General features: G+C 40.3%; 1 protein-coding gene across 1 annotated transcript in view; it reads left to right on the top strand.

The window, feature by feature from the left end:
* LOC126914043 (polypeptide N-acetylgalactosaminyltransferase 2) overlaps positions 1-25,790 on the top strand; it is a 197,466-nt gene that overhangs the window by 136,024 nt on the left and 35,652 nt on the right. Inside the window, exons 2-3 of the mRNA XM_050717481.1 lie at positions 14,881-15,050; positions 15,684-15,803. Of these exons, the coding sequence (XP_050573438.1) occupies positions 14,881-15,050; positions 15,684-15,803 (290 nt within the window). The remainder of the gene's footprint in view (positions 1-14,880; positions 15,051-15,683; positions 15,804-25,790) is intronic.

The raw sequence follows: 25,790 nt of genomic DNA, 5'->3' as shown, positions 1-25,790 counted from the left end.
TAAACTCGTGCAACACGACAGTGGTTTCATTTATCTCGTATTTTTCTTTTTTTTTCTACATGACGAAGTACATTCTGTCTCCCGTGACGGTTAATTCTGTATTCCAGAAAGAATATCACTAGACACGACATTGTTGTTTCGCATTAACGTTACAGTGACATTAACAAGTCTCGTCGAAAAATTCACCGCGTCACTGGACGTCCGAATCCATCGATACTCGGCAATCTAATCCCTCGTGAAAATCCTCCGACGCCACGGCATTATTTCTCTAATGGAAGGCATTTCCGAGAACGAGCGGCACAGGCGTAATCGACGCTTATGTTGTTCAACGTGACACTGTCGAAGCCACTTATCGACCACATTTTCTAATTCCTAGCAATCCTGTTTCCATGGGTACTTAGCCCGCCAGGAACGGCTCGTGGAACCCTTGCTTCGTTGGTATAATTACATGAAACAATCTCCTTGAATTTCGATAGTACCGGATTCAATGCTGTTGTGGAAATTTCTGCGAGGATCCTCAAGAATTTCCAACGCGAAAACACGCAAGAACCAACCAAGCTTTAAAAACCAACATTTTTCTTGCCAGCACGAATAATGGCCTGTACAAATATATTTTCTTACAGTCTGAAATTTTTCCTCCTCCTGTGTTGTTCATCCTTAGAAACAACAGTCCACAGAGCTGGCGACCAAAGAGAATTACACAAAACGTATTAACAAATGCGAAATCGGGTTTCCAAGCCGGACAAAAGCACAAGAATTTTTAGTTTATCCGTGCATCGTAGCCATATTTTCTATTTCATTAGTTAGCCGTACGTTTGGCTGTTCTCTCGAAAATCACAGGCGCGTTTTTCCAGAAATATGAAATGCGCATATTTCTGTGTGATGCGATCGTGGTATTCGCGCGCTCGGAAAATAGAGATAAAATGCCTGAAAACAGCGCTGCCCTCCGATTCGTGTGGCCAACCAGTATGAATCTATTAATGTTTTCCTCGTCCGGTTTATCTGTCAACGATTCCTGGTTTATTCGCGTGCCACCTCGTCGATGATGGTTTGTTTCGAACTGGTGAATTTTCGAAAAGGGACTTGGCTCCGACTGTTCGGTGACACTCGTGTCGATACATCATCGAGAAACGAGAACGCTCATCGATTCGCGTGAAGCTTAATGTTGTCGCGTTCGCAGACAATGTAACTGTACAAATTTCGGCCGTAAGAAATTAAATTTTTTACCTATATATATCTTTTTTTTATTCCTTTGGAAAATGTTAAAGACATTCTCTATTCCACCTGGACACTTTTTAAATGTATAAATTACTTTAAAACAGACAGCTAGATGAAAAAGCTGTAACAATTCCATAATGAGAATTTTTGAATTCTAGGACTGCTAATTCTTATAAATCTGGACTAATGAAATCAATTAGTCAGTAGGGAAGTGCATTGAATGATAAAAAAATTGCTTTAATTAAGCGCAGAATATTATTGAGAGACTACACGTGCTCGAAAAAGGATATTACATAAATAAACCAATGTAATGCTTAGCGCTTCTCTTTGGAAGCTTATCTTGGATCGTCGAATAATTTCGTTACTCATTCATGGATACTCGAAGAATGAAAACGAATTTATTTATTAACCACAAGGAACACGCCGAACGGCTGCAAGCCAACCACGATTCACGAAATTTATAAACGTTTTATGTCCTCGTAAAACGAACAGGACGAAATTGTAAATCGAGAAAAAACCATTCTCGTCGGAGGCGTATGAACGGCATCACATATCCACCGCAGCGTGGTGGAAAAAGCGCGCGTTCCGTATACGGGTCTCGTGAAATTTTCATGGGGAAATATCGCCTCCGTTGGAGGCATGTCGCGATACGGCGATACCTGTCCGACGTCCTTTTTCCATTAATTAAAACCGACGTGACTCTCCATCCAGAACGCGCACCAAATAAAACCAAGAGGAGAACTGGTGTTTTTTGTGTTTCCGAAATGCGCGTGTTCTTTAATACTTTATCATTTTTATCTTTCCGTATTGGCGATTCAACTTACATTTAATTTATTCATCTATTTTTCTTGTTTTTTCATACTTTATAATTCCCACTTTTTGAAATCAGTAATTATCGATTTGTTGAATTCAACGAGGAATTTTCCTTGAACTTATTATTTTCAAAAGTATTCCCCAGATATCGTGTTTAATATTCAGAAAATTCTATTACTCTTTCCCCGTTGATAACATAAAAGATTCATACACTTAAGTTTCTAATTTTTTTCTTAATCGAGTTGTTTAATTTACAATAAATGTATTCTGTTTTTATGTTTAAAATACCCATTTCCCTTGACCACTTGGTGTGTCTGTTTCTCGCGTGTTTCTAATTCTTAAAAAATTCTATTACATCTTTTCCATTAATACCACAGAAAATGCCCAATCACGTGCTCATAGATCACATTCTGACGTACGAAGAACCTGAAAGTGGGCTAAAATCTCAGGCAGAAGCTCCGTGAAACGTTCGACTATGCACATCTCATTGACCCGACGTTGCTCCCTTGATCGAGTTTGAAACAATCGGAGGGCAGCTGGCGTGGATCACCGGAGAAATTAAAAAGAGGGTAGCACTCAGAACGTGGGATGAGTTGGAAGAAAACCACGTTCGGCCGAGTCTTCATCCATCAAAATCAATCTGGACTGGCGAATGCGCTTGTGAGCCTGGATGTTCGACGATACCTCTTTTGTTGATAACCGTACCGGAAGACCAAGGAGCTTGATCAGTCATCCCATCGAGCGCGGAAGCGACACCATTAAAGTTTCCGAGGTTCCTAGTGTTATAGGACAACGAAGGTTTCAGCGCTACGTTGGCTATTATTTCTGATAATCCGACAGTTCGATTAATTCGAGATCCCGGATTATGCCAATCCTTCGATTTGAACGTCTCCCCGAGGGTATGATAGAAGTTTTCGAGGCGCAAGTTTCTCTTTCGGCCGATGTTCCGTTCGAAATAATTGGGAGATCGCACGCCGCACTAAGGTAAGAAGTTTTCCGGCAGATACAATACGCTGGTACGAGTGAAATTTGACGTGCGTTTCGCCGTTTTGATTTACGTTCACTAAAATCGAAGTCACGCCGCGGTGCAATGACCGAGCCTCCCGAATGCACAATCCCCGCGGTGCAATACTGTCCGATATTACCACAGAAACAATCGACGATTAAAGCGCGTAGAACGCGAGCTGAATATTAAATTCCTTTTTCAAAGAAGGCCGAGCCAGGCCTCGAGTAAGAGAGTTTCAAAACGTGTTACAATTTTATGCGGCGACGTCCATATTACACTCGACGTAACATTGTCCATCGACCTCTCGAACCTTTCTCGACCCGTTTCACTGCCATTGTTACGCAAATACGTCTTCTTTATACACAGAGAGGAATTTTCCTTCAACGACCATCCGATACTTGCCCGTTCTTTCCCAATAAAATTCGAACTTGCTGCTTATGCCGGCCACAAAAAGAACATTCGAACTGTAGGGTGCTGTTCAACGTGGAAAAAAGCAGGTAGCAACGACGGGCAGACAGTAAATTTACATTAGAGACCAGGCAGCGGGGACACAGGAAAGCTCTCTTCCTGTTTCCAACCCGACGTATTGACTTACATCGTGATCTATCTCCGTGCACGTCATAGATCCCAGGCTGGACGATTCTTCACCGCGAGACGTCCAACTCGAAGTTTCTCTTAACGTTTCGGCGTGAGTTTGCGACCAGTGACGTGGAACGAAAAGCCCGGTCTGAAGTAAGAAAATCTACGAGAGTAGTATTTGTATGATATTGTTGAGCCGAGGCAAGGAAAATATGCGGAGAAGTGAATTCAAAGGGAGCACTACGACGTGAATAAGGCTTGATCCGACTTTGGCTACTCGAGGCAAGCCCGAATCCTCTGTAAGCTTCGTCGTTCAATTGTGACGTCTTGTGAAATTTAAGAGTAGAGGTCGCTGTGCGTGTAATTCTTGAAAAACTTTGATTTCGATGAAAAACGCGTATGCGCGATTTTATTTTATGGCGTGAAACTGGTTTTATTGCTTTTTTCTCTCGCTCTCTATTTGTAGATAAACAATTCTTTATTTCCGGAAAGTTTTTACTTCAGGTATAGTACCATGGAGTATAAAAATGTTCTATTTCCGGTTTCGCCTCTGGAAAAATTTGTTTCGAAATTCATTGAATAAACATGTTCCTGTTTAACACGTTACATGGTACACTTTTATTACATTTAACTATAATGAAAGGTATACAACAACATGACAGAATATATAGGTTTTATGTAGTTAATTTAATTACGTTATAAAATATGAAACGCATCAAGTGTAGAAACAGTCGATCAACCACACCTATTTAATGAATATATTCAGCAACAAATTCTGGTATGAAAAATGTTGCTCTGTAATATATTCCGATATGTATTGGCAATCAATATACGTTGACCGAACCTATAATAATTCACTTTACGAGGCATTGTGGCTGAACAAACGAGATTAAGCGATTTAATCAAACTAAAACGGAAGACAATTGTCCATCATGCCTGGAAGCGATCCATTTCGACGAATCTTTGACGGGAAGCAATCGAACAGCGACGATGGAGACCGTAGTTGAACTGAAACTGCATGGTTTTTGGAATAAAATTGGGTCGTTGTTGGACAAACCGAAGTTGATCCTTTTTTACCCGGCAATCCTCGCGAGAAAAATAACTGTGTTTTTGCGGGCGCACAGGTGCGACGCGTTTTAATAAAGTCGCCCGTTTAATTGTCAAGCTTTTTTATCGCATCCGCGTCTCGCATTGGAAACGCGAAGTGAGTTGCTGGCGCGGAGCCAAAGCGATTTCGCGGCGTACGTACGTTTAAGAAGAAATTTAAACGTCGTCCGTGAACGAGATTCTCTTCGTCGGTCGAAAGAGGAAAGTTCGTCGATCTGGCGTAATCTTCGCGACGATAAACCGGCGAAATTCCATTAAGAAGCGTCGCATAAGTTACACAACGAAGTTCGAATCCCCGTTTCAACTTAACGTATTGACACGCGCGATGTTTTTTAAAAGCTTGGTTAACTTGAAGACGGCGAGAGCTTTGGCGAGCGGGTAAGCTCGTCAAGGATGTAATTAACTAATGTTAGCGCACCGTACACCTTTTGTGAACAGACCGGGGAAAAAGCTCGAGAAAGGGAAAGGGAAATGGGAGAGAGGGAGAGGAGATGGGAAAGTTTAAAAATCAATTTTAATAGGAAGCTTGTCCGTGCTCCGGGGAAGTTCGAAAAGAAGTTGCGTTGAGATAAGAACCGTCTTAAAAACCGTCTTCGCTCGTTGCAAAAATTCGTCCAGCCACTCTTTGGCCGACTCTTGATGCGAACACGATCGACCCTGCGATACAATGAAAAAGACAGAGACGCTAGTAACGAGCGAAACGAGCGTGCGAAATGGGTCAAGCGCTCGTCAGCTTTCCGTTACCAAGTAGCCCGGCCGAATCCTCCGTTCTATCGATAATCTATGGAAATTATCGAAGGGACGAACGTATAATTCCCTGTCGTTTTCGTCCGTCGAAATTTCTGGGAATAATCGAACGAAACTTTCGCTAACAAAGGACTTAAAGAAGCTATTTGAAAGCTCGAGGAAGTGCCTTGGAAACTTTGGAACGACAAAGTTAAAGGAATTTATTTCGACAAGAGGAAGATTACAGGAAATCAAAAGAAAATAGGAAAAAAGACATCTTCCAGGCAACCTGTCCCGGTGAAGAGCGATTCAAACACGCTTCGATGACAAACTTTCACCCTTTATTTACACCGTATCACGCACACTGGACGAAGCCCATCTTCGGCAGATCCTCCAGCGGAGCATCGTTCCCCGACTACAAAGGATAGTAGGAGCAGTCGCTTGCATCTGGCCAGGAAACATCCCCCTAAGGGTTCTTTCACAGGACTGGCTCTGGCTGCGACGTCCGATTTCAACGGCTGCAATATGTCCTGGAAGAGAGTCTCTGATAGCTCGCGGAGAGACTCGAGTTCCGCAGAAAGATCGAACGAGCGGACGACGGTCTATTGTTGCCGGTTAATTAAAGGAATTGATGAAAGATTAAAGAGTTCCTCCTGATCACTGTAGTCTTCGTTGTCGTCGTCGTCGTTATCGTTCGCTGTTCGACATACATCCCCTTGGTCTTTTAAGTAAAGAGAGAAGTACCTGGAACTCGATCGATGACGTATTGTGCTTCAAATATCGAGTTTTCTTTTCATTTTACCTTTTTTACGCGTGTCTATATATCTATATGTGGAAGAAGAAGAAGCGGACAGAACAACGTAGAGAATAGACTGTAAAACTGAGAGAGTAAGAATCACCTAGACAGCTCGGCGATCTTGTCTCGGGATAAAAATTTCATCGTCCGATCGTCGTCGACTCGCATACAGATTCTCGTCTCCGGGTAATTAATTACGACCTGGTCTCGTCTCGAGAAAGATCAGGGCAAAAAACTTTCTCCCCTCCCCCATACTGGTATCCGTATTTCATTCGCTTCACTTCCCAATGATTTTTGCATTTTTTTTCTTTCCTCCCTTTTTCTCCCTTGATTTTTGCTCCTCGTTTTTCTTCATCGATGCGGGTTAATTGAGTTGGGAAATTAATCTTGTTTAGCTGACTCGGTGAAACGGTTTGGTTCCGCTCGATCAAATTTATATTCTTCTTTTCGGACAGACGAACCAGAGGAAGGCGTGACTTTCACCCTATGCCCGTTATGTAAGTATCGATCTTCCACCCTTGAAGTCTGTTAGCCACCGAACAAGTAACGCGGGCTGGTTACCGTTTGATGTACAGTTACACGAAACTTGGAGTCTCGTTTATAATTGGAATTAAACGAACCGGATCTTTCGCTCGACGAAGCGGCCCAACGATCTTCTTCTTCTAAGTCACCCTCTAGGGAACTAAAATCTTTCACTTTAATGTTACCGATGGTAGTTGATTCGTGTAAGATTTGGAATAGATGATGCCGCCTGAAAATTTAATCGCACGTGGTAAAAATTTGTATTGTGTATATGGGATCTCTGAAAGTGTGACATGATCGGAAAGCAGGGGAATTATAAATAAATTGTTAAAGAATTGTAAAAAAATGAAAGTTCAAAGAAATGGAATTTAAAAGAATCGAGTCGTGTTGAGTGCATTGTCCTTTTCTAATCGTTAAATTTAAAATATTATTATTTTATTTTATATTTAAATAGTACCGGTTATATATAATATTTAGCAAACAGCTTTCTGCAACCAGTACTTTTAAATTACTTCTGTAGATATCCTTATAAATCAACTGCAACAATCCCAAAGGTAGGAATAGAGTCAGACATCAATCCACGTCAGCTGAGGAACCGCGCGTGGCCAACAATTCCGGCATCCACGGCAATTACCCCGGCCGTAACATAGAAATAGTCAACCCACGTCCACCAAATACGTTCGTAGAAGGACAGACTTGTGGCCAAGGAAGCTGTGTTGGGATCCTAAGTGGATTGCCGTGGAGACATTAAATTAGCCAAAATCCGATGGTGATCCGACCAGCAATGGTTGAAAACCGCGCTGGCTAATACGTCAGGAATTAACCGCGGCAATCTTGTGCACACGAGGCGATGTCGGCTCTCCTCGAGAGGTCGATCAGGTTCGCGAGTCCGCTCGAAATACCCGGCCGATTAATCCCCTCGCGAAACGACAACGGCCGCCAATGGCGGTCCTGTTTAATTAACCGACGAACGAGACCGTTCCCCTCCGTGTAGCGTTGTGATTTCGTTTGTTTACGGCTTTTACAACCGGGCACAGATTGTTACAGGTTAGTAATCGCGAGGATCACAAAACTATACCATTAATTTGCGCCACGTTTCGTAATTCGTACGGGGACCACGTTAATTACGTCGGTAGAATGTAATAAACGTTTCGTTTCGTCGTCGGTTATTCCACGAGTGTAATTTCACGGTTAATTGGAGGTATGGACGTTGATTGCTCGCGGTACTTCGCGCTGGGAAATCGCGGCGCACTGTTTCGAAACGCGCCGATAATCCAAAATTTTCACGGATAAATTAGAGATTAACTCGTCTGTTTTTTAGGTTCGCAGAAATTAACGGTAGATAGAGCTTGGAGGAAGGGACAGCACTCGAGAATCGAAGTGGTCGATTTATCTGAACGCGTAGAAAAAATGACAGCCAAGAATAAATCGAGTGAGATTTACTCGAACGGGTATAAGGCGCTTTCGTCGAATTTTCTGATTCTCCCTTCGGCAGACATCGCGCCGATTTTTCGGGATAAGTTTAGCCGATTTATGTCGGCTAAAAGCTCTTTACCCCTGATTCTGATATACGCGCCGTGCTGTCACTGATCGTCGAATAAAAACATTTGTACGATCAGTTTCAATTCTGTCTCATTCAAAATGTAATACTTTACGTGTATATTTACTCATCTGATTCACAAGATTTCATCATTTCGAAAGAAAAAGACAAAAATCCAAGCTACCAAGAAAAGAATTCTCTTGAAATGTATTATATATATAACATAATATGTATAAAAATCAAATATAGGGAATTTCCTTTCTCGTGTTCGCTAGAGTGTGCATCATGTGACGAATCGATCAGAATGTGTAAACAAACCAACTGAGAATGTAAACAAACAGATGCAGAATATAAACAAACCGATAATGTAAATAAACAAAGCGGGAAGGTAAATAAACAAATAGCTTGTAACACAGGCGATATGTGTAGTCCACACAGCAGATATTGACTAGAAAGTGGAAAGCGTTAGCAGTGGAATATTAAGCACGTAGCAGGAGCCAAAACGTAGTAAAGTCTTAAAATTAGTCAAAAAATTAAAATAAGTACCACCTGACGTCTTGGTTAAAACAGTGCGAACCAATTTCTAATACGCAAACTATTTTATAAAATACATTGCGACTAAAACTTATACCTACGTTAGAATTTTTTCTCCGTCTTCTAATTTATTGTGTATTGTCAATTTCGTATTTGTATGTGAAATAGGGTTAATCATAATCAGATTGATATCTATGCAAATTTATATTTTTATCAACACAACTGAAGGAATAAAAACTAAGTAAAGCTTCACCTTCAGTTATAATGGCCACTTTTCTTTGTATATTTTTGCATATTATTTACATGTAAATTTTCCATAAATGCATAAACTTTTATAATTCAGCTATAAATCGACATTTTTTTTATTATACGGAATCTTAAAAGAGAATGTAATTACTTTAATGTGATCCTAGCTTTAAAGTATCAGTCAGTGTTTTCTTCTGGATAGTTTAATTTCTTCACTATATTTTGGCTACCACACTACACGATAAAACGCATGGAAGACAATTACACGGGTGACTTAAGCTATGGCCATTCAAGAAATCGGTTTCAGGCGATTTCCTAAATCCTTGGCGGGTTGACTTAATCCACGCGGGACACCAGGACGAATTTAAGCGTCCAAGTGTCAGCTGTCTACTTTGTCCGACGAACGTATCCTGGCAAATCCGCGGCATGTAGTTTCTATATGCAAATCTACTCATAACTCACCAGAAACGTATCTGACCACGCTAGCGGCGCTAGTAGTAACCCTCCCTCGTTCTTCTCGTTTCTCGGCTTTCGCGTACTTTTCAGGACGTTCCCCGTCTCCGAAGTTCTTCTCGAAATGTAAATCGCTAGGGAATCGCTGAAGAACCGCCTAGGGTGGAAAAACAGGGGCTGGAATATGCCTCTTCAACCTAATGTTGAGATTCAGAGGAGTGGATCTCGTAGAATGCCCAATATATCTGAAAATTTGTTCTATTCTTTATTACGGTTTTATTATCTTGAATTTTTCATTCCGGTTATATCGTATCGTGATATACTCCGAAATTTGATATTAAATATGTAACACGAGTACTTGGATAATTGTATAACCCCGAGGGTTCAATTGTCCCGATAGTTTCGATAATACGACCATTCTAACTATCCGATAGTTGTAATAGTCCGTTGATTGACTTGATACATCGATAATCCCAATTGTCTCGTGATCCCGATCGCTTGATAACTACGCTCCACTGATAGTTTAGCTAATCTAAAGTTTAATAATCTGGTAACCTTGGCAGTCTCGATTGTAACATCAACTTGATCATGTGATAATTCTAATTAATCAGCTGCTCTAGTTCTCTAACTATCGCAATTATAATCTTCGTCGTTTACATTCTATTATGAATGCGTATTATGCATAATTTGTGCGAAACGTGCATTAATGATTCCGATGTATTAACATATTAATGTATGTAAGGCCGCTGGCATAATAATTACATTTCTTTATGTAAATTGATGCTAAATTATGGTAATGTAGAGAAAAGAATTAATAATAATTAGTCATATAAATTTAGTCATATAACTTCTCAGATTATTGTCTTTGCTTCAATTACAGAAACTTTCAACTTTCTATTCCAGGATTACCATAATAGCTTTCTATTTATCTTCATAATCTTCTAATTTTTCTAATTCATAATCAACTAAATTTTTCTATTTTTACATACCATTTAATCAAGTCAATTTTTCTATCCTTACGTATCACTTAATCCCAATAAATTTTCAATACCAGCGACCTAAGTTTCAAATATTTGTAGAGGAATCGAATTTTCGGACTTCTGGTTAAGCTTATTTACCAACAAGTACCGATATTTTTAAGTTGCAAACTTCGTAGATCTACGATCTTTCTTCCTATCATGGTAGAACAAGTAGAGGAAATTTAGTTGGAAGGTGAAGCGCTCACGTTTGGATAGGCAGACAATCAGGGATCGTATTAGCGGCGGCGTAGTGTACGTGACGATTACGGTTCACCCTGTGACACAACGCTTCCAGTGACGGATGACGGCGTCATCATAATTTACTCGGGGAAAATGTATTCTCGCGCGGCGCTATCGAAACAGGCCAATATCGTTAACTCTAATTCGCTTACGTTTGCGCAGGTATTGTTGAGCGGCAATAACGAGATTAATAATGCGACCCTCGTCGATAATAATCGTGGAATCACGCGCCATGCCAATATCGGCCCGCTCGATTTTGGTTAGCCAAGGCTAAAATAAAGAAATACACAGTTACAAGATAGATTTCATGTGTTCCATTAATCTTAATCCACCTTTGCTATGTTCCTTCTTTTTTTATTTCTTTTTTTCTTTTTTTATTCTTCTTTTCTGAGTAAAGGTTTAACGAAATGATTGAAGGCATAGAATCGTTGTTACAACTACGAACGTCGATGATCGATTACTAGCGCAGGTTCGGGAAATTCTACGCTACGTTACTCTGTAATTAACACAATGAGAAACGAGAAACTGCCAGTTCGTTGAACGTTATTGATCCATAGGAAGAAAACGCTTTTACTCCACTACGTTGTTTGGTTTCGAACCAATATTGTTCTTCTATGGTTAAAATTTCTTTCAAATTTGAGACAGATATGAGTAAATGGTCGATACACGTGATTTTGTGTTTCCATTTTATGCTGGGAAAGTTGAAACGAGAGTGAAATTGACGTATAAACATTTGAGAATTGCGATTCTAATGCAAAAGTGATTTATAACACCAGCAATATAAACATGTACGATGCAAGTAAACAACTATGTATCAGTTTATATTTGTTCATAAAAATCGGTATTAAATTTATCGATGGCACCTGGATATATTCAGTAATTTTAAAATTAAAAAGAATTTCACTATAAATTCAAATAAAAATCCATATCTGACAATTAATCGAAGCACAAAATATTTCAACGTCAGTTTATTAGAACTGAACACTACTTGTAAAATTCCATTCTTTTCAACGATAGATTTGGAATTTCATACATACGGGAAACGCGATACATTTGATTTTGATAGAATTATACGATTCCACTCGATTCGGCAAACGGTACGTGAATCAAAAGGAGGACAAAGGAATATCAGCTATTTGGACTGGTTTGCACGTGATTGTACGTGGTTCCTGTAGCGGTAGTGGTGCCTTTTTTCATGTTTCCGTTTTCGTCGTGTCGCTGCAGCACACTGGTCCTGCGACCACAGCCACGGTCATTGTTCAAGTCTATCACGATAAGCTCGTGCTGCTGCATTTCCGGGGGCTTCGCGTAATCGTTGCACGCGCAATGAATTTTATGACGGATACGTGCGGCGAATTTGTCAAGCGAAAAGAGATAATGCGACGAACCCGCGATCGTGTCGCGGATTGCACCATGCAACTCCGACGAACGATCGATTGCCAGACACGTGAAAATGTATTTTTCTCGACGTGTCATGGACAATAAGAACAAAGGAAACGACAACAGTAGCATCCTAAATACAGTGGAACTCCATTTATCGGAATTTGTTAGTAAACAATTCATGTAACTGGAATTCGTATAATAGGAATTTGATAGAAATTAGACTGTAAGCATGAATTCAAGTACTTAACATGATTAATACGAACATAAGCTTGGAATCAAGTAACTTGTTTGGGATGAACATAAGCTTGAATTTAAGTAACTTGGTTAATCGAAATGACGCTTTAGTAAACTTTCGTTTCGATAAATGCAGTTCCATTGTATGTACTCCATTCGTAGTAAAATTTTATTGACTGTTTGAAAGAACAGATAATTATTGAACATTGTCACTGACAGAATATCAATAATTAGTTTTAGACCAAAGAAAATTATGAAACATTAAAGAAGCAGGCGGATCTGTCGTCAAAATATCATTCGACTCTCGAGTATATCAAGTTTATTTCAAACGTCAGGTTTCGATGTCACGTGGTTCGCGGGGGAACCGGATGCAACAGCTTGCCGCGCTGTGGCTAGCCGACTGCACTTCCGGTTTAATGCAGCCCCTGACCCGTGAATTAATATTTCATCGCGGCTACGTTTTGCCGCGTTTCTCTCTTCCCTCTTTCCATTTGCTCTCTCTCTCTCTTTCTCTCTCTCACCAACTCAGCTTTCACGGTTCGTTTTTCATCGACTGCTCGACTCGCCCCTTTGTTCTCGTTCGAGTCATTTACTTTCCTCTGCATCTTTGACCGTGAATCCGAGCCACGCCATTTACCACCCTCGTAGAAAGTATCGCTATTTACAGCTCACTCCCGGGACGCTGGGATTGTTTGCGCTCGCCCTTTTGTTCCTGCGATCGATCAACGATGTCGTTGTCCCCCCCCCCCCCCTCCCCCGTTTCGTCACGATCTTAATGCAGCGTGACATTGCCCGATGCAATACGACGAAGCCTCCCAGGATTTTATGCTCATCGCCCCGTCCATGACAATTCGATCCCTCGTTCGAGATCTCTATGATTCTTTCATTGAATCTTAACTATTTCCTGTCGCAAATGAAAATTTTTTCCATCTAGTTGCATGTGAGTCTCAAATCCTTCGGTACATATTTTGCAAAATGTATAATTCTATAAAATTGGTGAACGATCAACTGTGAAATAGATACGTCTCGACCTGACGTTCGTTGCAGTCTATTCTATTCGTAATTTTCATCATTCCACTGTAAGGCACACATCATGGGCACAATGTTCGAAGTCAAAGTGACATCAACGGTTAATAGACACATCTGCACAGCAGGTCGGTTCTGTCGTGGCTCCTATTGCTGACACGAATCTATGCTAGGCAAACAGAGAGGTCGAGATCCAGGATGGAAGCCGATGAGCAAAATTCGATGACCTATATATTGGATGCACAATGTGTCCTCCCGGGTACAAAGGGCATACGGCGGAAATACGAAGTGCGCGACTCTCCATATCGATTCAAAATCAATACGGCGCGGCGTATCTCGATGATGTGTCAATACAAAGAGCCCCGGAGCGTGCAGCCAGACCTGGCCAGCCTTACAATTGGTTCTTGTACCGAAGCCAACTAAAGGCCTCGAGAGCCGCGAAGGCCGACGGCTCTTGCATCGATTTCGTGCTGTTGAAAACTCCGGGACATTCGGGGATAGCCTACGCTGCGACTGGCCGACGAGTTTGCGAATCGAATATTTCGAAGTGTCGGTCGATACTTCGAGGAACGTTCGATGTTATCCAACGTGGAACAGAAACGTGCTTCGAATTCTTGGCTGCGTTTTAGTCGAGAAATTGTTGATTAGTTTGTCAGATAGTTTCTTTCATAATGTGAGAAGAACTTTTTGATTTGTTACACTTTGCGTGTGAAGCTTTGCCTGTTCCTGTAGACGAAAATGGATTAGAAATGTATAAGATAACAAAAGAAGATTACGACAAGTTATAAAATTGTCTTATAAACTTGTTATAAACTTGTTATAAAATTGTCATAAACTTGTCGGGATAGAAAAATTATCTCGCTACAACTCGTACAACATAAATTTACTTAAAAGACAAAGAAAGATGCAGAGAGAACTTCAAGGCTTTAAACGTATGTAGAATAGTGAAAAATACTAAATAGGACATTTTTACTGAGTTGGATAGAATAGTTCGACGGTGGCTGCTTGCTGGCTTATCAAAGTATCGTTAGAATGGATGGCAGAACTTAGAAATGTTCACGAAGTGCTAAGCATCGACTTCGACGAACGGTGTTCCAATATAGATACCAAGTATGCGTCTGGAATATCGGCGTCGCACGAGTTATAGTACAATCGTGTATGATGCCAACTTGCAATGGCAGAACATCCAATACTTCGAATGGGACTTTTACAGCTTTTATTACACTTACTGAAATTTATTACTGGTTAACGTGCCGTTTTTACTAGAAGCGTTTTGCTATCTTGAATCTCGTCTATGAGAAGTTTTAAATATTTTGCTTTTATCATGATTTATCAAATCGGTCTTTTATCGTTGCAATGTCTTGCGAATGAAATATTTGTGCTCGAAATTTCGAAACTTGATAAAACTAAACTTTATACAATTTTTGTTTGTTCGCAGAACGAGAACAGAGCCCTACGATTGAAGGAGCCTGCGTCGCTGGCCCTTTCTGCCGCAAATTCTGGCAACTACGTGGACCCTGATGGCACTGCCATTGTGATGTCTTCCGAATTACTGCCTGCACCCACTCCGGACCCAAGGGTGACATGGAACTACTTCGACGAACAGGGGTAAAATCGACTGACAATACTGTCAGTTGTATTCCATTTTTAAACATGTTCTAGCAATTATTTCCTATTTGTAAAACGAACTCCGATTGATGAATTATTGTCTCTTCTCTACAACTTCCAAGTGTTTACACACTTAATGGTTCTTGAAATCATTCGAATAAAGTTAATTTTAATTTCATTTCAATTAAATGAATGAATATTTATTTATCATAAAATATAAAATTCGATTTCACCATCGAAACTCGCTGCACAATTTCAATATACGCTGGGTAGCGGACACGAAGATGCAGTGCGATAGAAAGTATTATTTGGAAAGTGGCCGGAGTGCAATCTCGATGCGAGGCGCAAGAACTGAATACTAATCGGCACTCATAACAGTCGTATGCATTGTTAAACGCCCGAAAAACCATTGCAAGATCCGCTATTTATGTACCTGCAACGAAACTGCGGACATTCCTTTTTCTGTTCCTTTCTCAGCTTGACGAATTGAAACTAATTATTTCACTGGTCAAAATATATAGTTCGTGAGACAAACCATCCATAAACGAAAACTTTCACGTGGGATTCTCTTACAAAATACAAAGATTTCTGCTCGTTTAATTAATAATATTTGCATATCGATAATGTTTCTAGATATGTGTCGAGAGGAGGATTACGAGCAGGAGAAGACCCATATGCTAGGAACAAATTCAATCAGGAAGCTTCCGATGGACTTCCCAGCAATCGTGATATACCTGATACACGCGGTGCAATGTGAGTAAACTATTCTCTTGTTACCAATTATATTTTAAGATGTTTTCGTTCAATCGAGCCGGTATTATTAATTGATAAAGTATTGCTCAAAGAGGTCCTGGAATCTTTCTTAATTTTCTTTAATTTTCTTTAACAATCTTTCTACTTATTTATTAACTTCGATTGATTCAGATACAACCTTTTATAAAAGTTTAAATACACCTGTTTAAATGGCCATGTGAAATTGAAATTATTATTGATTTTTCAAAATTTATGAAAACGTTTTCTAAGAGTCTGAGGATCTAAAGACGTAAACTTCGGACCTAAGTAATTAGAATGAAACTCTTCTTGTTTTAAATGAACGCAGTCTTTAAAAGAGAAGTTCGTTCGCGATGAAATAAAAACGAGGCAATAACGTCGATCGAGTGTCATCCAGCTGGATATCGCGACGATCTTCAAGTTGATGAACTGACACAAGGGAGAACGTCGATGTCCGAAGCGGCAAAGGTGAGAAAATTTCACGGTGAATATCCACGAACGAGAGCCGGTCGTTATAAATCGAAGCGATGCAGTTAACCGAGTGGAGGCGACCGATGGAAATCGCGACGAACGATCGTCCAACGAGAAAAAATAAAAGGAATAGAAACTCGGCCTGTCGATCGATCAATCCTTTTATACATTACTATCGGATCCTTCGAGAACAGCTCCATAGGAATTATCCGTCACAGGTGATTGCGAAAATCGCAGCTGATCGTTGGAAGTTCATGGACGTATCCAGAAAGCGATTCTACATTCGATCCGCCGATGCTCAACGAAAACGACGATTGAGAGGCCTCTCTAGAAGACACAGGTTCTCCTAATTACGCAATTCCTAAATTTCAATGATTCGATTAGCAATTCAATTAGAATTTCTTTTAAATTTTAGAGAATTCGATTACTTTCGATTATTCAATATATCTGTCTTTCTATTTTTTATACAGATTCTCCTAAATATACGAACACCACTTGTATCAAGAAATAAATTACAAATTTGTATCTCTACGACGAAATTTCGATTGACACGCTTGAAAATTTCACGTTTTTCTATGTCCTTGGGGAACCATCGTTGGAATATCCCAGCTGGAAGAATACGTATTCGTTTCATGGAACAAGAAAATCGGCAATAATCATAGAGGAATCATCGATTAGAGAAGGACGAGCATACATCAACGTACGATTGCATTGTACCTTGTATTTCCCTTGATATTTTGTTGTATCTATCAAGCCATGTGCCGTGAATCATGTACCGTATATATATCGAATCTCCATATTGACAACATTCCTGTTATTCGTCGCGCATGTTTTTAACTTCTGCCTTCGTGGAAGCGCTCTAGGTTCTATTACTCTGAGCTCTGACGAAACGATTGACCCTTTCGATTAAATACGGCCATTTTCGGGCTTCCCACGTATCATGGGATACGCATGAATTAAAGATGAGGGATTCGTCGAAAGGAACCGAGAGGTTTTAATCGAGAAACATCGACGTTTCGCATTTTTAAAAATCGCCTATTCCATACGAAACGACACGCAAAATGTAAATATTTTATCTTTGTCTCTGTTTTTTTTTATTCCGATGAATTAAAGCAACTCTGCCAGAGAAGAGAGAAAAGTGTGTCTTTTTTTTCTTGTTTTTTTTTTCCCAGCTCGAGTCGAGTCGAGTTACAGGCTTGATCAGACCTCGGAAACTGGCCTGGAAATCACGATGCCAGGAGGCAACGGGAGAATTGAGTTCGCGAAGTTTAGGGATCCACCAGGGTTAATGGTATTGCCTGGTTACTACGGGCTGTGCCTGTCTCGTGCTAATAAAAACGTACCTCCTCGAAATTCTCGTCTCTCCCTTCGCGTTGTCCATGAAAATCACGATGTAAAACGAGTCGGTTTTCCGCTGTTTACAGAGGAGAGAACGAATAACGGAAAGAGGCAGTAGATGGGCGAACGCGCGTTGCTCGTGAAATTTCACGCGAAACGGAACGAATTAATTATCGAGCGACGTCGGAAATAAATTTGAAGCTGGGATCGTTGTCCATTCAGCCGCTGGGTAATCAATGGTTAATGGAAGCAATCTAATTTCGGTAGGGTCTGGCTACTTTTATGGACTCGTAATTTATTCGCTGTTTGCACGGAAATAAAGCTTCCTCCCTTCGTGTTGTTTGTATCGCTGCGCCGCTGAATTTACGATGCATTTTATTAATTGAAACGCTTTCGAAATCGGTTTTGATGCCGGTCTGCGTATCATTGAAAGGAAGAGACACGCGAGCGAGAGCCTATTTCGTTCGGGACGTGTCACGATCGATACCACTTTCAAATCGAATCGCTCTCCCCTTCTGTTCGGAATGCATTTTCCGGCGGCACAAGCCTTTCCGACTGTCTCCGCCGAAGCAGGAGGACCCTTCAATCTTCCAACCTGATCTAATTTCCTGGCCGTTCCACCTACGCTCGACCGTATCCTGTTTCACGCGAACAGACGCGTTCAACAAGTACTCCGGACCGCGAACCATTTAGCAGACCAATCGAGACCGGTCCGAAGAAGATTTCGACAAATTCTTACTGCATTTGATGAGCCCCTAGAAATATTTCTACGACCTCTATCTCGAAGATTGGAATATCTGGTTTCGTATGAAGGTCTTTCGGTAAGAAAAGTGAGACTTCGCATGATTTCGCTATGTATGCTTCTCTGAATTACAGAGAGTTGTAAAAGTACCCAAGTTCTGAACGAAGATTTTATCAAAATCGTAGTGTATTTTGCGAAGCTCTGTGGAAACGTATTCGCGGTTGAAGACTGAATACCTAACGTGATACAGAAGCTTTTTATTGAGAAAAGTGGAAAGCTTTTGACCGTTTTACTTACTTCTTGCTTCTATAAACTACGGGACGATGCAGAAATAACGAAATTTTAAGCTCTGATATGTGTGAGAAAAATTACGTTCTCAAAGGTATCGACTATGGGTAACACGTGTGTTAAAACTCGATAGATTTGTTCGGGGAAACGAACGAATGTTACGGGATTGCAATAAAACGAATGGAAATACACGAAGACCAGACTCGTAAAGAATGTCGAACGCAATGTGCGAAATTGCGAACCCGTTAATATTCGTTACAACACGAGCTGCAAGGAGAATTGTTGTTTAAACCTGATTTGCATTCGGACGCCGTTTGTAACATTTAGCAAACGTCGATTGCTGAAAATCCGGTGGCCCGAATGTTATGTAAATGTCGCACAACTTCATTGAAAATATCTACGAACTGAACTGCTGCATAGATTTCCACTATTACTGTTATCAGTCTCTCGTGCTTTGACTTCGCACAAGTTTGCAGAAAGATCGAAGATCGCTTCTCTCAAAATTCTATCTTCCAAATTACGTTTTCTCTGCAAACTTGGACGACTGTCATAAAAAAATCCATCCCAACGATTAAAGAAACTTTTAATCTTTTCAGAAAATCGATATACATAAAATTCCAATCTGAATACTGATTCTCTCAATTTATTTTTACATTGAAGAATTTTTTAAACGAAAAAAAAATTCTAGCCACCGCTAAACGCGCTGTGAAATGCGTGTTACTTTAGCAGCGTTGATTTAAATTCATTTTACATTGGCGAAATGAAAAATATCGATAAATAAAAGACGATGCAGTGACGAACTTGTGAATTCAACTGTAAGTTTCAGCCACTGAGTACTATTTTCACGAGTTAATAGTCAAAAGATAATATTTCTCTTAACATCTGTCCCTTTCTCTCTAGTGATTTGCTAGCGGAAATACTATTCTTTTGTCATGATTTTCCGTTTCCTCTGGCGAATATAATTAAAGAAGAAACACTGTTATAAGTATCATTGTAGCAAGTTCAAAAAGTACCCGATCCCTCATGAATTATTCACACGTGGCGTTTCATCTCCTTGCTCGCGATTCTTGTCTCGATGTTCCTTAGACCGCGCGACCGGCTGTTTCCGATAATGGAATAGTTGTATCACTTATACGCAACGTTGGAACTTAAATATTTATGCGGCTGAATGCACACCAGCCGTTGCATTAAACATGTCAACGCGACCCGGAGACATCGTGGCCGGAAGTCGCGGTAGAAACTCCGTCGTTCCGCCACGTTCCTTACTTCTAACCTTCGATTTTAACAACACCATTGAAAACTTTGCCAGTGCCAGATACTGCGGACTAAGTTAAGAGTTGAAATTTCGCTGTTGATTTTCAGTTTGTAATTATTAAATTGAGAATATTTCTGCAAATTCATATTTCTACGAATATAATTAAAACAACGGAATCGAGGTAGAAAATTGTTTTACTTTCTAGGTATTATAGAGAGTATTGTGCTTTAAATATTTTACACCTGTTTTCTTGCATATTATGTGCATTCTGTGGATTTTTGAACTTTCACATTTCCTATGAATGCATAAAAATTCCCAGTCTAGTAGCTATGATGGCAAGTTGCAATTATAGCGAATATTTTTTTATCGGTACTGAAATTAAATTGTGTTCGTTTACGCATTTACGGGAAATTTAAATTAATTCTCGGTTTTCCGACTTTTCCATTTCTCGATTGATTCTTTCAAATAATAAAATTAACATTCTTCTTGGAAACTTTGGAAACGTTAAAAAATGAATCCATGGAGGGGAAACTCGCTCGATATCCGGTAATTATTCGCAAACTAAGTTGAAGTGACACTAACACGAAAGTTCAAAGGTCGTAAAATTGATTGAACGTCAAAGTTTAGAAAATGATAGGGAACGAGAGAATCGAAAGGAGCTTTGAAGATAAGGATTCGAAACTTCAACCAGAGTGGTTGAAATGAACGAATGAAATATACCTTATTTGTGGCTTTTAGTTCTGGTTTCTAGCATTGGTATTCTTTCTGCAGTTGTTGCGGTACCTGTTTTATTGCTCAAATTCCTTTTAGCGTTTGTATTGCTTTCTATTTTTCTTGTTTTGCTTTCTACAACTATTTTAGACGTGTTCCGTGTTCTTTTAGCGCTACAACCTTTTCGCCGGAAACTCTCATCTTGTTATCCATATGTGTGATGTGCATTAATATTTGCTGTGATCGTGTTATCTTTATATCAACGAGATAATTAATAAATGAGTAAATATACCATAATAATTATTCTAATGAATTTTGCATGCAATACGGACTATCACTGAATTAAACAACGCTAGATGTTATTTAATTCATAGTTTTGTCATATCATTGAAATTACTATACGCTTCTTGTTTCTCTTCGTTTGCTCTCGTTTGTCTGGCTATCGTGGCAAGACCCCAAAGTAGCTCGATGAAATATTCAAGCGTAGATGGTAAGTTACCCGGGCGATAATCCGGAAGAATATCTCATAAAAGACGGTACAGAATATTTTTTTTTTCAGAAGCCGCAAGAAGTTTCACGCCGTAGCGAATCAATATTCGGACAAGGAGTTTTCGAGTTGCCCCTGGGAGGTGTCCTTTGTTGCATAAAACATCGGAGGGCTTGGATTTTCATTTCGCTCGATCTCGTGTACCCATTCGATTTCTCTAGTCCTCGTTTCTCTCAGAGTTCTTCTTCCCAGAATTGATCCCCGTCCATCCTTTTTCTTTTACGGACGTGATCACGTCGCAAACCTCCGAAGATATTGATCGTCCAATCGAGGAATCCGCTTGATCGATCAGTGACATTTGCTCGCGTCTGAACCAACTCGTCTTATACTACTTGCACGAATTAATTACGCGTCATTTAGCCTACATTCCAATTACACTTCGAGATAAATAGACTGAGAAAGTTATTCAAACACTTGTAGACATGTTTTATGAACCTATATTATACGCGTTGTACGAGACACGTATGTTCGTTAACAGTATTAGTGCGACATAAAAGTTTACCATCAGAAGCGTTTAAAAATATCTGAGAAAACGACAAATTTCTTGTGTTACGACAGAGATACAGCATTTCGCAAACACTAAGTAATTCTCTCTTATCGATGGCTGAGAAGTAGATCGTGCCAGATACTCGAAGACGTGACTAAGGAGGATGTCTTGCACGATGTACTCGACCGACAGAATCTGCTCGTGATACGTTCATACTCTCCAGTTACTGTTTACGATAGCTGACAATCTTCGAAGTGTAGGGTACACGCTACAATTCCAAGTAGCCCTTTAAGTTGTATCGACATGTACGTAATACGTTCACTGAATTTCATCCATATAAACAATACATATACGTACGTGATAGACCAGTTACAGCCGATATTATCAAACCAAAACGGGAACCCCTAAAAACCGTCTACCTCAAAACACATCTCCTTGAACGGAGTTCCCTTTACTTTTCTCGAAAACTCGGAACATCAATTTTACGTGGCATGGCCAGGAGCAAACATGCAAGAAGCCTCGTAAAAGATGGTATCTTGTACACGTGGCGGTCGCAATAAAGTCACGTTGCGAGCGGTACTAAACATCGACACACGTACGTATAAACGTACGAGGTTGCAGAGACTCCAATAGCGTGTGCCGGAGGAATAACATTGCTGCTCACTCCGGAACAGAGAGCACGCTCGTACTCCGTTCGATAAGGCTTGGGGATCGCGGGCAAACTGATTTCTCTCGGTCGGAAAACGCGGAGGACGCTCTAGGAAACTGGTCGTTCCGCGATATCGGCCACGATGGGATCTGCTTCCAATGATGATACGCGAATCTTTCCTGCACCCGTGAGATTCGCCCGTATGCTTTTTTCATCTTTCTCTCTCTCTCTCTCCGTCTGTCGAGGGCCATTATTTTCCTCGGATTCCCGGAGCTGGAGAAGGTACGGTTATTGTGAAATATAATAGCGTACAATAACGACGGTACGCGGTCGCGGATTCGGCGATTGTTGACGGTTCAAGTGGCGCGTGGATTTAGGATATCGAATTGAACGCTGATCGATTTCGAGAGGCAGCAGATATTCCAGCGTGGTTGCCTCTTAATTGAACAAAATTGGCTTGCACGTGGCTACCCTTGTTTTGGAAATTCTGACTTCGAGATCCAATGATCGGTTTGTCGAATCATATGTACATTATGCGTTTGTATTTAATATTAATCGTGATTATTTAATTGTATTTTGTTAAAATCTTCCTCGTTGTCATCATCGACGTGTATATAGTTGGATTGTTCAGAAAAATCAAATTACGATTATTTAATCGTATCGGATTAGGGTCTCATCAGTCTCATAATCCTCAATATTGACGCGTGATGTTATTTCAAGAATATTCTTTAGAGATTCAATGAATGAATTATAATTGTTTAATTATATCTCGTTGGGATCGTCGTTATTCTCATTATCCTTAACATTGACATACAATATCGTTTCGAAAATATTGTTCAGCGGTTGGGTAATAAGAATTTTCTTAACGAGATAGAAATAAATAGTCCTAATTAATTATAAACAATTACAATTTTAGTAAAACAGTATATTTATGCGAGAGAAAAACGAGGAGAAAGACGCGCACTAGTATCCCAGTTTCCATAGAATGGGTCATTGAATCTTCTCCTTTCTGATATACGAGATTAAGTGTGCATTCCCAGTGCACAGCCTCAGGGTGGCAACAAAAGAATCCACAGCTTTAAAAAGCGAGCTGCGACCTCTTATCCTCCTCCGCTACCTGATCACCGCCACTTCGTATGCAACGCAAGCATCGATGTTATTTTTACGTGCACCTTTTGCAGCCGATTATGTGTCGCTTTTTCTTCTCCCTCCGGACTCCGGACAGTTCCACCCCAGCAAACTTGCATACATTCACCCACGGTCATTTGATCGTAAAGTAGGGTAAAAGTTGATCACCCTAGCTACCTTTCGACCCATCGAATTCTGGATGAGAGAAGCGACATTTTTGCAAAAGGGATAATCCTTTTTTTTTTTTGAAAAACAAGGATGTCCTTTTTATGGAGAAGGCAATTTTTCGAAGCGGAGGGAAGAAATGATAATAATCCCAGGACGTACCTACTCCCCAAGAACAGAATAATGAAACACGAAAAGCACGACGAGGTCGTAAAGTTTATTAACCGGCAAAAGGAGATCCCGGTGTATAGCGGTAGCTCTTCGGTTCTTTGGATTCTCATTTTTTTCTTTTTTTATCGTTCCACCTGCTGACGCGAAATTGCGCTCTTTTGTCGTGGCAGGGTGACTTCTTCGTCAGACCATCGACGACCGTTTTGCTCATCCTCCCTGTTCGCGAACCATGCTGGAAAGTTAATTTCGTTCACCGCGATGAACGGTTCCCATTGTTTCACCCGTCGTTATATTCGTATCGAGTTCTGCCTAATAAAATTTACGAGCGGCCACGTGACGTTTCATATTGTCGAACGTGAACACCGAGGGCAGATTCATTATGACAAGCTTTGTTCCCGATTCTCTTTTCACTTTTCCATAAATACCCTCGTTTTTTTATCCGAATATCAAGCATGTTGAATAGCTGACTGTACTATATTGTTATTGTTTCTTCGAAACGAAAAAATCTGAAATTACAGCGAATTGACTTTTACAAATTTTTTTCTTTTTTTTTTTTGTACATGTCAAGCACAAAAGGTTTTTTCATCGCGTTGCTAGCGAATATAGAATCGATTGCGAATAAACAGGCTAGATCGATACAATTACACGTTATTAACGATCCAGTGCATTGCACGATTAACGACGGCGATGCTCCATAATTAATAAAACCATCGTGAATAGCAATATTGAATTTACAATATTGATTCCCATTTCGAACCTACCGTATCTATTTTCGGCGGCACCTATTTATGGCGTCGATTAAAACGTTTGGTCGGCAGATTAATTCGAATGAAACCATGACAACCTTCTGTTCGAAAAGGGACAAAAAGTGCAAAAAGACCCGATCCACCAAGAAAAGTCGTTAAAGCGCGGGCTCTCTGTTAGAAACTACGGGTAATTAAGGAGTTACTGGGGAATAGTTGTTTTAGTAGAACAAAAGGTAGAAAGAGAAACAACGAGGAAGAAAAGCGAAGACGTTTTTGGTCACTTGAATTACTCGAAGTACATCGTATTTTTTTTTATCTCGTTCAAGGGGCTCTTTGGGTGATGACTTCTGCGGATGTGGAATCTTCGAGGGTCTAGAGACCCCAGATAAGAAGAGGCCAAGTTTTCGCGAATTTATGCGCCGCTAAGCAAGTCGACGATGTTTCGAATAAATGCGATAACATTTTTCAAGATCTAGATCTAGCTTGCAATATAAGATTGAGTTGGAATCGTAGATGTACTTAGTTATTGGTTGAAAGGAAAATAGAACATTGCTTGAGAAAAAGTATTAATTTGAATAACCAAGAGCAATTTGCCATTCGTGACACACTATTAGTAGAAAACTGGAATATCCGTAAAAGTTTGTAATCCAACGAGGAGTTTCGACAGAACATCGATTTCATCATTTTTATCTCAGATCTGCAAAAGATAGACCGCAGAGTGACAAGCAACCGAAACTCGGTCCATTTGGAACTAATTGCAGAACTCGAAAAAAGATTGTTCCCTCGTCAAAAAGACACAAGAGGATGACTATCACAAAAGAGATAGAGACCACAGCGCGGCATTTTTTTACAGTTTCCACGTAAGCTTGGAACGTCATCTAAGTGACGGGTCTAAGCACACTTGGCAGCCAGCTTTGAAGCGGCTGCTGTGCAAATGTGCTTCTACCAGCAAGTTTCCTATTCTACGTTGGAGCCAATAGGCAAGCCGACAGAGGCGTTTTATTCGCTTCTACCGTTCCTCCTTTGTGCGTTTCGTCGGCGCTGGCGAAAATTGAAAAATGTCATTCGCCATTTTGTTCGAGATGCTGCGCTGGCGCGAATAATGCGACGAAACGCTGATAAAACGAGGAGAACGAGCATCGTAAATTGAGCCTTTCGCGAGCCAACACACGCACGTCTCCTGCATACACATGTTACACCTCGACTTTATGAATTGATATTACCATACGTGGTAGGCGAAATACGTACGCGTATGTGTATTCAGCGCGTTT

This window comes from Bombus affinis, chromosome 3 (genome assembly GCF_024516045.1).
Source record: "Bombus affinis isolate iyBomAffi1 chromosome 3, iyBomAffi1.2, whole genome shotgun sequence".
In the NCBI taxonomy this organism is placed as follows: Eukaryota; Metazoa; Arthropoda; class Insecta; order Hymenoptera; family Apidae; genus Bombus; species Bombus affinis.
This window is presented reverse-complemented; position numbering and strand designations above follow the sequence as displayed.